This window comes from Ursus americanus, chromosome 33 (genome assembly GCF_024610735.1).
Source record: "Ursus americanus isolate L20-20 chromosome 33, mUrsAme1.1.p, whole genome shotgun sequence".
Classification (NCBI taxonomy): Eukaryota; Metazoa; Chordata; class Mammalia; order Carnivora; family Ursidae; genus Ursus; species Ursus americanus.
The window spans coordinates 21,834,152-21,847,805 of record NC_142159.1 but is presented as its reverse complement, the minus strand read 5'-3'; the positions used below and the strand labels follow the sequence as shown (position 1 = coordinate 21,847,805).

The 13,654-nt window shown below is 55.8% G+C and overlaps 1 protein-coding gene across 3 annotated transcripts in view; it reads left to right on the top strand.

Moving 5' to 3' along the window:
* TNFRSF1B (TNF receptor superfamily member 1B) overlaps positions 1-8,684 on the top strand; it is a 33,830-nt gene extending 25,146 nt beyond the window's left edge. Inside the window, exons 9-11 of one of the 3 annotated variants that reach the window (XM_045777932.2) lie at positions 3,989-4,196; positions 6,636-6,950; positions 7,037-8,684. In XM_045777932.2, coding sequence (XP_045633888.1) covers positions 3,989-4,196; positions 6,636-6,919 — 492 coding nt within the window. In that variant the 3' untranslated portion in view covers positions 6,920-6,950; positions 7,037-8,684. Of the gene's footprint in view, positions 1-3,988; positions 4,197-6,635 lie in introns of all 3 variants that reach the window. The other 2 variants (XM_045777934.2, XM_045777931.2) reach the window with 2 other exon arrangements.
* Positions 8,685-13,654: the final 4,970 nt, after the last annotated feature.

Sequence of the window (13,654 nt, the reverse complement as noted above, 5' to 3'; positions counted from 1 at the left end):
TGACCGAGAACTACCGTGCTAGGAAGAAGCTCAGCCCTTGGTGGCCCAGTGCCCAAGGTTTACACAGGGAGTTGGACTTGGTAGGGACCTGAGACTGATCTCAGCTCCTGATGTGGCTGGCAGGAAGAGAGGTGCAGAGAGGGACCGTGATTTGCCCAAGGTCACACAGCACTGTCTCTGGACTCGTGGCCCACCTGTCCTGCAGTGTTGCGTTAGACAAACGGACCCGCTTGCAAGTGCGAACTGTTTCCCATTCCCCCAGGGTACAAATGCCACGCCCTCCTATCTTTTGGCTTCAGTTCAGGGGTGCTCACAGCTGGTGCCTCGTGGGGTGCAGAGCAAGTGCACCCCCAGGCTCTACCCAGCCTCCTTGCTCCCGCAGTGTCTGTCCCGACCAAGTGTTTCCCAACACTTGCGCCCCGGAGGTGTCTTGGGCGTGGCCCAGTGGCCTCCACTTCTCCTTTCCCTTCACTGAGTTTCTGTTCACTGAGTGTAACTCGATTGTTCTTTGAGTGCGGTTCAGCAGAGAGCCCCGTGGTGTGCTGGTAACTGGCTCTCTGGGCAGCTCAAAAACAAAAAACAAAAAACAAACCACCCAGACTCTGATTTGTGGTGTTTGTTCACACCATATAAACATTCCCCCCAAGGCTGGTTTCAAGCTCCCGAGAGCTTACTCACTGGTGGCTGGGAAGAGGCCCGGAGCCACCCACGCCAGGCCTCTCGCCTGCACCCGGCCACCGAATCCTCACACAGCCCCGCGAGGGAAGCACTACGGCCGATTCCATGTTACAGAGCAGGAGACAGACTCAGGGAGGGTCAGTGACCCAGGGAAGGTTAGACCCCTGGGTGAGTGGCCGAGTCCAGCTTGGAAGCTCGGTGGGAATCCGCAGGCTTTGCCCTTCCCCGCTCCCCCCATGCTGTTCCGCCACGGTAGACATTCGGCCCGCAGCAGGGCCTGTCCCCACAGGTTGGGCCTCCTCCCCGGGGCCCTCCAGTGCCCCGGCTCCCACCCCGGCCCCACGCTGAGCCCGTGCCCCACTCTTCCTCAGCCTGCGGGCAGTGGCTGTGCCTGCCAGGAGGGAGCCTAGCTGGGCTATGCATGGGAACTCGCCCACTGTCACTCCCGCCGACGCCCTCCGGCATGGGCTCGTGTCTCACAAGAGGAGTGAACGATTGTGAGGCGCTGAGCGTGTGCCAGGCACAGTTCTGAGCATTTAGTCTCACAGCCACGCTCCGACCCAGGCAGTATGATTATTGCCCCAATTGTCTTGCCTAGGAAATTTGGGCTCAGAGAAGTTAAGTAACTTTCCCAAGGTCACACAGCTAATGAGAGCAGCCTGAGACACCAACCTAGGAGGGCCTCTCTTCTCCAGCCCCAGCACGTACACTAACAGCACCACTCACAGATATGCACCCGCCCTGGTCTTGTCCCCCCCCCCCCCCGTAGACAGGTGCGTGTGCACACTTCTCACCCCCCCATCCCCACACCTGTACATACAGATGTGCAAGCCTCAAGAGCACACGCTCACACAGACAGACAAGGAAGCTGTGGCATCTGGAGGACCCAGCTGGTGGCTCTGCGGTGGCTCTGCTTCTGCCCCTGGGGGGGCTGGGCCGTGATGGGGGCTGGCTGGCTGGAACCCTGTGTTTTGGAGCGAGCCTTCTCAGTGCCCCCCTCCCAGCCCAAGCAGCTGCACTCAGGATGCACCTGCCGCACTTGGTGCCTCCCTGAACTTTGCAACTTGGGGCTTTGGGGGAAGGAGGTGGACTGTGACCTTTGGGGGTTCCTGTTCTGCCCAGCCCTAGCCACAAGGAGAGGAGCAGGATGCTGGCCCCCAAAGCCCCTTCTTTGGGTGTTTTGAGGAATGACTTTTGGATCCCCCTCTTGTGCCTCCTTCCCCTGCCTGTCCAAGCTCGCAGCAGGGGTAGGAGGGCCTGCCGTCCAATGGCCTAAGTCAGACCACCTGGGCAAGGGTTCAGCAGAATGTGAAATGCCTTCCATTCCTCCAAAGCTGGGGCCGTAAACCAGGGAGGCAGGATGCCGTGGGAAGGCAGCATCTCTGCGACACTGATCTGGGTCCGCTGTGCCTCCACCACACACCAGGCCAGCTGTGTGATACGGAGCCGGGGACTCACCCTCTCTGGGACTCGGTGGCCTCAAGCGACAGCTTGCAAAAAAGATCCTTCAGTCCGATGACAGTGGACTGGCCGCAGGGAATTAAGGGCTGGGGCAGGCTCATTTGTGGGAGAAGCCATAGCCATGGTGGGCCGGGCTGGGCCCCCCAGGGGGCTGCAGTGATTGGCCAGAGAGGGTGGGCTGCCCAGAGCACCCTTGAAATTGTTGGCCCCTGGAGAGCGGAGCAAAGCCAAGGGGTCAAGGCCTTTCCTGGGGAGCAGGGGCTTGCATGCCCCCACCCCTTGACCCTCACCTCTCCCTTCTGTCCTGGGCCGCATCCCCCCAGCCCTTCATTTGCCTTGGCTGCCATCCCAGACGGGACCCTCGCGCTCGGCACAGGCCAGAGGCCAAGGGCAATAAATGAGAACGTGGGCCCTTCTGTCTCCTTTCTCTCTGGGATCCGGCAATCACGCAGACCCAAGGCAAGGGCTGTGTGCCTGTTCAGTTGGTGTGGACGGGCCACAGGCTCTGATGGAATTCCCACGTGCTCCCCAGCAAGGGGGCCCGGAACTTGGCACCTCCTTGTCTTGAGCCTCCAGAGCTGAAAACCCAGACATGCAGGAAACGGGTCATGGGTTTTAGCCCACCCGTACCATGTCCTGACTGTGTGACGTTGGGCCAATAACTCAAGCTGTCTGGGCCTCGGGTCCCACCTCTGCAAACACTGGGCTGTTAGAAGTATCCGTACCGTGTCTTGGAAGGACTTCCGCCCCTCGGCACTGGATGGCACTCAAATATTGGCTAATATTTTCTTATCGTTGGTGTTATTCGTGTTCTTTTATGGGGAGACGATATGAGGAATAGTCGCAGAGCAGGCTTGGGCAGTGGAATCTGGAAAGGGGTGCCGGCACCCCACGGCTGAGGGTCCTAAACAAGGGCTGTCTACACTGCACTGATTGCTCAAACGCAAGGGCCAGCAAACATTGTCGATGAAGGAAGGGCCAGGCAGTCAATATTTCAGGCTTTCTGGATCATACGGTCTCTGTCAAGGTCTCTCCAAGCCTGGCGCTGGGGCAGGAAAGCAGCCACAGACGTCAGCCGGTGCGAGTGGCCATGTCTGGACACTAACACACTTCATACCATTTTGCAAGTCACAAAATGGTATTTAAACATTTTTTCCCCCAACCATTTAAAAAATGTCAAAACCCTTCTTGGCTCGCAGCCTGTATGTACAAAAACAGTCGCAGGCCAGATCTGGCTCGTGGTGGTCGCGTGCCCACCCCCTTGTGTAACAAACCCGTGCAGAGAGCTTACTGCGGAACAGGCATTGTTCGGGACACGTGACGAATATTCAGCCATTTGATCTTTACAACAACCCCAGGAGGGAGGTTCTTAATACTCCCCCAATATAGGAAAGAAAGGAGGCACAGAAAGGTTAGGTAACTTGTCCAAGGTCACACAGCTAAGTAAGTGATGGAGTCATGATTTGTACCCACGTGGTCCTGTGGGTCCAGAGTCTATGCTCTCAGCTGCTAGGCTGAGCCACATCACCCTGTGCTGATGCAGTGACCTTAGGAAAGTCCCTCTCCTTCTCCGGGCCTCTGTTTCCTGATGCAAAACGAGGATGAAAGGCCTGCCCCACCTCTAGGACAATTTGGTGAACAGGACCACACGGCCCCCACCCTCTCAGGGCTCACACTCCAGTAGGCCAGCCAGATGCCTGGTCTCACAGAGACCACGCAGAATTCTCCTGTCCTGAAAGCCCCGTGTGTGGGGAGAACGTGCACGCGGGGGCAGGAGCGCGATGGAAGCAAGTGGAAAGAGGAGCCGGCTGACCGGCTGACCGCCCTCCCTCCTCTCCTGCCCCTCTAGCCTCACCTGCCTGCTGATAAGGCCCGAGGCACCCCAGGCCCCGAGCAGCAGCACCTGCTGACCACAGCCCCCAGCTCCAGCAGCAGCTCCCTGGAGAGCTCAGCCAGCGCCGCGGACAGGAGGGCGCCCGCCGGGACCCAGCCGCCAGCACCGGGTGCAGAGAAGGCCGGTGGGTCCGGGGAGGCCCGGGCCAGCTCCAGCAGCTCAGGTGAGAGGCGGGAGCCCACCTGGCTTCCTTCCTTCCCCCCGCTTTCTGTTCCTTCCTGGTTTCTGTCTTAGCCGGCTCCTCCGAGGCCTCCCGTGCAGGGCAAGGCCCGAGTTCCTAGCAGGGCATCAGAACGACTGTGTGACTAGCCTTGGCTCGCCTGCCAGCCTCCTCTCCCTACTACCCTCCACGTGCAACGCGGAGCCACTAACCTCGTTCATTTCTCCGAACCCACCAAATCCTGCCTACCTTTGCCCATGTGGGTTCTTTCCCCAGGAACACCCTTCCTTCTAGACGATCCCAGCTTGTCCTTCGAGTCCCCAGTGTCCAAGAAGGGAGTTACCGTGTATGTCATAATATATAAATATATAATATTATTATAGTGTCACATAGTTACATATTATATAATGTTTGTGGTATATTATATAAATTATTGTATAATATTAAATATTATCGTATTTTGCAGATGAGGATACTGAGGCCCAGAGAGGTTGAAGAGTTTGTTCAAGGGCACACAGCTAGTAAACGGAAAAGCCAGGAATACCCCCTGGGCTCTCAGGTTCCAGAGCTGCGGGGTGGAAAGCTGGATGAATAAATGGATGTCTTCAGGGCTCCACTCACTGTGGCCCATTGCCCGGTCCCTTTGGGCCTGAGGCATCAGGATTGTGGGGACCTCGTGGGTTCTGGAGAAGCCAAGGCCCCATTTACACAGAATGCGTTTTGCCCTGGGCCTGGTCTGTGGCAGGGGTCCCCTGTGGTGAGAAGCTTCAGTGCCCATAGTGGAGGGAGGCCCTGCCGGGGTCCCTCCCCAGAAACCCTGGGGCTCTCTTGGGTGGATTCTGTAGTGGCAGGCTCCTTAACCCTGCTGAGCCTCAGTTTCCTCTTCTGGAGATGAGCATGGCCTCTCCTTGGCAGGGTTGCAATATCTTTTCCTACTCGTCACCTGTTTCTGGGACTGCTCCCTCCCCGACTGCCGCCTGCACTGAGGTGCCCCACCTCTGTGTCCCCCGCCATAGCCCACCCTCATCATTCTGATGTCTTGTCGGTGCCCCCACCCCAGCCTGAGAGCTCCCCCAGGAAGGGACGTAGCCCGTGGTCCTAAACCTTCGTTGAATGAGTGAACGGAGCTCCGAATATCAACTCTTGGTCTTTGTCCGTCTCTGGGATTTATCTTTCTGATTTCCTAGCCACATCTCTTCCACAGTCATCCTGGTGCAGCTTCCTCCTTGGCCCAGACATGGACTCTTGACCATGGCTGCCCACCTCTTGTACCCTCCGCCCCTGCTCTCTGCCCCACTCCACTCTCTGGTGTCAGCTCTGCTCTCTCCCTCTCTCCTCCCACCCCAATACCTCCCTCTACTGTGGGAACATGTCGCTGTGCCCTCTCGTGGTCCCCCATCCGCCCCTGTGGTGTCTCATTCACCATGTGCAAAGGCCACAGTGACTGAGTGACATTTGGGTGCCGTGGGGGCTTGGGTGGAAATTTCCTTCCAGCCCCATGAGTTCACCTCTCCCTCCCTCGGCCTCTTTGGGGCTGTTCTGAGCAGAGCAGCTTGCTGGCCCCCCTCCTGCTTTCAGGCTCCCTTGGAGCCCTCCCCGTGCACCCGACACCACGTGTGTTTGGGTACCTGGCAAGTCCCCGCAGTGACAGCAGGAGCAGCTCTCCCTCTTAGGGGGGCTAGTCTGCATCTAGCCCCTTACACTTAGCTCCTCGGTTCATGCAGCATTCGGTCCCTCACCCACTAGTTCGCGAACGCAGGTGCCCACGGGGCCGGGCGGGAATGTAGGCATGAACCTGCTCCAGGCATCCTGGCCTCGGTGATGAGGACAAACCACCACCCACCCCATTCTGGAATCCCAGATTTATAAAATCACTGAGGCAGCCCCACGCTGTGAATGAAGACAGTGCCACGGTCAATGTTTCATCTCTGTAAGGGAGCAATTTCCAAACCCTTTGATGTTGACTGGGGGCCCAGCAGATAAGGGGCCGCTGATGGAGGAGTCCGGCCTTTTCCTGGTTGTTCTGGCCGGGACTGCCGAGGCTTCCTGCCGTTACGGGAAGAGAACTCCTCCTGGTTGCTTGACCAGTGTTGGGTAACGTATTCTTCCTGTCCCTTCTCACTTCTCTGATTCTTTGTGGGGAGTGTTTTGTTCTCCGAGAACCGTCACCTGCTTTATGTAACTGGCTCCTCCTGTCTGTGGGGTGAGTTGAGCTGGGAGTTATTTGACAGATGAGGAAACTGGAAACAGACACATGAAGGTTCAGTAACTTGTCCGAGGTTACACAGCAGAGCTGGGCTAGAACCGTGGCCTCTAGGCTCTGGGCCCGGCGCTCTTCTTGACCCTTTTGACTTAATGTCTCTCTTGGGCAGCAGAGAGGCTGGGAAGACCTCCTCCACTCCAGGACCCCCCACTGACCGCCCTCCCCCATCTTCTGTTCAGCAGAGCCTTCGTCAGGTGGCCACGGGACCCAGGTCAACGTCACCTGCATCGTAAATGTATGCAGCGGTTCCGACCATGGCTCTCAGTGCGCCTCCCAAGCCAGCTACACGACGGGGGACGTGGATGCCAGCCCCTCCGGCTCCCCAGATGACGACCAGGTCCCCTTCTCCAAGGAAGAATGCCCTTTTCAGTCCCAGTCAGGGGCTCCAGAGACTCGGCTTGAGAACCCGGAGGACAAGCCCCTGCCCCTTGGTGTGCCTGACGCTGGGATGAAGTCCAGTTAGCCAGACTGGCGTGAGTCGTGTCTCAGCCGAGGTGGGCTGTTCGCTGGTCCTTCTAGGCCCCCCACCCTGCAGGACTCTGGCCCTTTCTGAGCCAAATTCCTTTCATGGCCCCCACAGCCTCAGCCTTCCTCTCATCTGCTGGCAGAAGGACGAGGCAGGAAGAATTGTGGAAAACCGCTCCCATCACAGTGTGCGTCCTTCTCTGAAGGCTAGCTGGACGTGGACGTGCTGGCCAGCCTGGAGCCACCCCTGCTGCTCTGAGAGCTGCCCCCCAGCTGCTCCTGCAAGTTGGGCTTCTGGAGCCCTTATTTTGTTTTTTTATTGCTGGGCTCTACCCAGCAGCTCTGGCTTCCCGGGAGGCCCCAGCGTCCTGCCTTCCAGCGGGGCCTGCTGGGGAGGAGGGAGGCGGCGTGAGTCATCCACAGAGAAGGGGTGGTGGAGAAAGGGCAGTGCTTGAGCCTGAATGCCGAGACTACAGGATGCTCGCATTGGGGGCTGGGCTGGGGGGAGGGGTGTCATTGATCAGATGGTTCTGTGCAGGGGCGGGGGCGGCAATGCCTGCAGGGGACAGGGGTCCCCCGTTAGCTGGTAGCCCGTCCAGATCCATTCCTGCCAAATTCACCTCTTGCACAATGGTGGGAAAATCAGACCCCCAGAGGGCCCAGCCAAGCAACCTGCGTGAATACTGTAGTTTGGGCAAGATGGCAAACCTCTAGCCGAAAATCTGCCAACTTAACATGGGGCAGTTAAACAACAACAACAACAACAACAACAATAACAAAACCCCAACAGGAAACACCATGCAGGCAAACAAGCCAACAAAACGATGAAGCCAAACTCAGAGTTTGCTGTTCTCTGCTTTTCACCTTCACTCCAATTTACCTAGGGCTCCCGCCCTTCCTCCCTCCGTGTCTGGGGTGGCCAGGCAAGGCCACACCTCTTGTCAGGGAATTTCAGGAACTGGAGATGCCTGAGGCCCACAGCCATCTCCGTCCTCCTACCTCAGCCTGGCCCTCCCTCTGCCCCCCCCCCCAGGCGGTGCTTCTCTTCTCCTCAACCCCCCTCGCTGTTCCTGGAGTCCCAGGCCCCAGGGAAACCACGGGGCCACTTGGGTATCGCGCCCGCCGTGATCTCAGGTGGGTGTGGGATGCTGAGAGCCAGTCTTGTGTCCGTATGTCTGTTGCGTGCCGTGGGTCTGTGTAGCTGTGTGGTTGCATTGAATGGCCTGCCTCAGGCAGCTGAAATCCGCAATTTTGTTAAAGGATTCTTTTCCATGAAAGAGTCATTCCGCATCCCCCAAATGCATGCCCAGAGTCCTGCAGAGCATGGACGCCTGTGGGCTTGACTGGATTCTGGAAGGTAGAGGGGGCTCCTGGAGAAGCCAGTTGGGTCCCAGGTTGGATCCCTTGTGGAAAAATCCCACTGGACGTGGACTTGGCAGCTGAACTTTTGGAGGGTAGGAGAGTCCAGCCTTTACCATGAAGAGAAAGTAAAAGCTTCCCAGAAATCAGGATTCCCTTGGAGTCAGGATATCCCACTGCCTGGACTGGCCGGCGTCTCTGCCCGCCTTGGACGCCGGGTGGCGATGGAGCGTGTCTGCCCCCTGGTGGACCACGTGGGGGGACCTCAGGCCTCAGGGCTCTTTCCCAGGGCGGCTCTGGATTGGAAGGGGGCCCTTTCTGGATGTGGCCAGTTCCCAGGCTGTGTTTGTACTGTATATTCTAGACAACATTCCTGCTTCTAAATAAACCTTTTGTTTGTTTTACGCATTGACTCCTGGCTCTGGCTTTGCGTCTGAGCTGGGGTTTGTCCATGGTCCTACTTGCCTGCCTCCAATGTGGAGGGGGAGATAGAGTCCTGGCCACTGGACTGACTGGCCCGTGCTGTGCCTGGACCCCAGAAGCTCCCCAGAAACAGCTGCGCTTGCTGAGAACCTGGCCACTCCCTCAGGCCCGGAATCACCCTGCTGGCCTCTGACTATGCCCTCATCACAGGCCCTGTCACTCAGCGTCATCGGCTCTTGGGGTGACACTGCTCTTGGGGTAAACTGGGGTCTCTGCAGATTTGCTTGTTCACATGCAGCCCCCCTCCTCACTTAGGGGAGTGAGATTCTGGCCTCCCTTAGGGGAGTGAGATTCTGGCCTCCCAGAGGCTCCAGTCCGGTGACATCCACGAGGCCTGTCACAGTGTGCTCAGAGGAGCGTGGGCGTGGGGGCCAGCTCTGGGAGTACGGAGAAGGGCTCCTGGGCAGGAGCAGTTTTCCAGAACGAGTGGTGGGGAGGAGGTTGCTGGCAAAGGAAGTTCATGTAAAGGCCAGGAGGGGAGAGAGACCCTGGCCCTTGAATTCACTAAGCCAGCCCCTGGGTCACTCACCCTTTTTCCTGGGTCACGGTCACTCCCTCAGCACTACCCTCCCCATTCTTGGTGATTTCCTGGACCACTTCTCCTCCCATAGCCCTGCCCTCTACCCTCTCCATACCCTAGAGCAGGGCTCGGCAAACTTTTCCCATACAGAGCCACGTAGTACGTATTTTAGACCGGGGGGCTCTTACGGTTTCTGTAATGAGTACTCAGCCCTGGTGCCGAGGCAGAAACAGACACAGACCACACATCCACGAATGAGGGTCTGGAGTGTTTTCCGCGCCACCAGGACATTGCCCAGTTCTGTGCAGACACCGAGAGACACTCTACAAGGTGAAATCCGTCCGACACGTCTACCTGGCGGGAGCATCGGACCCCACAGGTGAGAGGCTCAGTCCCACAAGCCCGCCCCACTTCAGATGCCGTCACCTGTCCAAGTGATTGCACCGTGTTCGTGACTCCTCGGCTGTAAAGCAGAGGTTCCCACGAGCCCCTCCTTGGGTTCAATTCGTTTGCTAGAGCGGCCCACAGAACTCCCAAGACCAGTTTACTCACCCGATGACCAGTTTCTTAAAAAGGCTGGAACTCGGATTCAGGAACGGCCAGAGGGAATAGGTGCGTAAGGCTAGGTTTCTGGGGGAATGGGCTGGAGCTTCCACGGTCCCCTCCGTGGGCCACCCTCCCAGCTCCTTCCCGTGGTCACCAACGTGGAAGCTGGCTGAACCCTGTTCTTTGGGGTTTTGATGGAGGCTTCATTACACGGGCATGGTTGATGAAATCATTGGCCGTTGGTGATTGATTCAACCTCCAGCCCCTCTCCCCAGCCCAGAGGTGTAGGTGAGGGGTTCCTGCCTTCTGATCCCATGGTGGGTTTCCCTGGCAACCAGCCCCCGTGCTCATCGTGCTCATCGGTTTTCCTCCAGTCACCTCAGTAACTATACTCAGCTGTGGCTCAAAGGGGCTTGTCATGAATAACAAGACACTCCTTTCACCTTTATGGCTCAAGCTATTTCCAGAACTGAGGACACAAGGCCAAATATTAGAACAAAAGATGCTCCCATTGCTCTGATCACTTAGGAAATTTACAGCGTTTTCGGGGCAGAAATGGAGGACAAAGACCAAATAGGTAGATCTTATTATAAATCACAATATCAGGGGCGCCTGGGTGGCTCAGATGGTTGAACCTCTGCTTTTGGCTCAGGTTGTGATCCTGGGGTCCTGAGATCGAGCCCCACGGCGGGCTCCCTGCTCAGTGGAGAGCTTGCTTCTGCCTCTCCCACCGCTTGAGCTCTCTCGTCTGTCTCTCTCTCAAATGAATAAATTTTTAAAAAAATCTTAAAAAAAAAAAGAATTAACCACAATATCAGAGGGATAAATTTGGAGCACCTGAGGGCAGCCACCTGCCTGATGGGGTAACCAGTCAAAATGGGCCACGCGCAGCCCCTCCTGCCTCTTTTTCTTTTTTAACCGTGATGGCGCAAGTGGTTTGGCTGAAGCAGGGCCAGTGTGGGGTGAGGGGTGAGGGGAGTGGGGGTCACGGTGACTGTGAATCTTCTCCATCTAATCTTCATGCTGTCAGCGTTGCTACGGGGCGCTCCGATGCACTAGCCCAGAAGTCAGGACTTGAGGACCCCCGAAACCCAGGTGCCCTGGTGTGACCACTTCCTGTGTGACCTGGGTGTGGGGGGGGCAGTTAATTAACTTCTCTGTGCCTCAGCCTCCTTATCTGTTAGAATAGGATTAAAATCGTACCTCCCGCAGAGTGAGGGGTTCCTTGAGTTACTGTCTGTAAAGTGCTTAGCACTGCGCCTGGCATGTAGTAAGTGCTCAATAAAGGTTAGTTGCTGTTTTGTGTGTAGGTAGGCGCCGGGGATGCAAGAGTCCAGGACAGCCGAGGTCCTTGTCCAGAGCTGACCTGTGAAGACAGACTGTGGAAAGGAATTCGTGTAGGCCGTGCCAGGGGATGGGAAGGGCTAAGAAGAGGAAGCAGCACAGAGACAGAGGGGTGCGGGTGCTGCTAGCTTGCGGGGTGGGTTGAGGAAAGCTCTTTGAGGAGCTGGGGTTTGAGCAGAGGCCTTGGTGAAGGGAGGGCAGCACACCCTTGGGACTCGGGGGTGGGGCAGGACATGAGGTCGTGAGGGTGGCTTCAAGAAGCCGCTGGAAAGGATGTGGCGTTTTATGTTCTAGTGTGTAGGAGGGGTCCTGAGTGTGAGAAGTTCCTTAAGTTGCCTGGTCTAAGAGTTGGGAAACAGCTTCGATTTTTTTTTTTTTAATTTTTAAAATTTATTTGAGAGAGAGAGAGCGAGAGAGAGAAGCAGAGGGAGAGGGACAAGCAGACACCACACTGAGCAGGGAGCCCGACGCAGGGCTCAGTCCCAGGACCCCGAGATCATGACCTGAGCCTGAGCCAAAACCAAGAGTCAGACGCTATGACGGACTGCGTCACCCAGGCGCCCGTCGAGCTTCAATTATATTATCTCCATTATTGCCTTAGGAGATAGGCCAAGTACCCATTATCCCTGCTCTGCAGAGGAGGGCACAGAGGGGCAGGGCCGGAGGTTTGATGCTTATCTAGAGTCAAGTCGGGAGGACAGCCTGTTCCCCGTGGGAGGTTCTTGATAACCAGCTCCTTAGAATTTCACAAGAAAGTCAGTGAGGCCTGGGTTTAAAGGGCAAGTACTCTCTCTCTCTCTCTCTCCTGGGACTCCCCTAAACCGCCTGGAGCTCCGTAGTTAAAAGCCAGCAAGCAGGACCAGCATCCAGAAAGCCAGGAGGTTGAGCTGAGAGGGCAAAGCCAACCGTGAAGAGTCCTGGGATCCTGTACTTGCTTCCCCAGGTGCCTGCCTCACAGCTGCTCGCTGTCCCTGCCTGGAGCTCAGAACCTCCATCCGTAAGATGAGGAGGCTGGCCCTGAACTGTGGTCTGTGCTTGTGCTTCTTCCCACAGGGCTGTCTGCATTTTCCTTTTTTCTTTTCTTTTTTAAAAAATGATTTTATTTATTCATTTGAGTGAGTGAGAGAGGGAGGGAGAGCACGGGTGGGGGGAGGGGCAGAGGGAGAAGCAGACTCTTCCCTGAGCAGGGAGCCCGATGTGGGGCTTGATCCTGGTACCTCAAGATCATGACTTAAGCAGATGCCTAACCGACTGAGCCACCCAGGCGCCCCAGGCTGTCTGCATTGTCACAAGAGACTCTGGACCCACAGTGTCAAATACAGTAGCCCCCAGGCACGTGTGGCTGTTGAGCTCCTGAGTGTAGCTAGTCCAAACTGGGGTGTGGGAGCTGCATCTCCATTCAGAATACCAAATTTTGAAGACTTAGTACAAAACATATATATAAAATATCTCATTAGTAATTTTTATATTGATTGCATATTGACATAATATTTTGGAGATGTTGGCTAAATAAATGATTAACATTAATTTTACCTATTTCTTTTCACTCTAATGTGGATACTAGAACACTTAGAATTACGGATGCGATTTGCCTTGTAGTTCTATCAGACAGTTAAATGCCTTCAAGATTCGATGAAATTAGTTTGTAATTAAAATTGCAACCTCCCCCCTCCCCCCCGCCCCGGTCCCAGGGTGCCTGGGTGGCTCAGTGGGTTGAGCATATGACTCTGGATTTCGGCTCAAGTTGTGATTTTGGAATCGTGAGATTGAGCCTCAAGTCGGGCTCTGCGCTGGGCGTGGAGCCTGCTTAGGATTCTCTCTCTACCTCTCCCCCTGTCCCTCCCCCCACCTCTTCATGCACTCTCTCTCTCAAAAAAAATTGCAGCTCCGCCGACCCCTGAGATCCCTACCTCCCCTGTGGGACTCTTACAGTCCTTACCACCTGCTCCGATATTGTATAATTTATGTCTCTACTATATCTATTGCTTGCTGTCTGTTCCTCTTGTGAGAGCGTAAGCCCCAGTAAGGCAGAGTTTTGCTATCTTGCTCAGTGATGTAGCCCCAAGTGCATGGAATAGTGCGAGACACATAGTAGGTGCTCAATAAATGGTGAATGAATGAATGAATGTAGGCATAGGAGGTATGGGGGTTCCACTGTCACCAGATCTTCTTATTTTTTTAGAAAAGCTCCAAATACGGATTTTCATGTATAATCTTCAGCTTTTTAAAAGATTTTATTTATTATTTTGGAGAGAGTGTAAGCAGGGAAGAGAGACATAGGGAGAGGGAGAGAGAATCTCTTATGCAGGCTCCCTGCTGACGTGGAGCCCAATTCAGGGCTCGATTCCACGACCCCTAGACCATGACCTGAGCCCAAATCAAGAGTCAGACTCCCAACCTACTGAGCCACCCAGGTGCCCCAATCACCAGCTTTTTAAATGTTGTAATTCTGATTCTTTTAAAGCATTGTGTGAGCCAAAA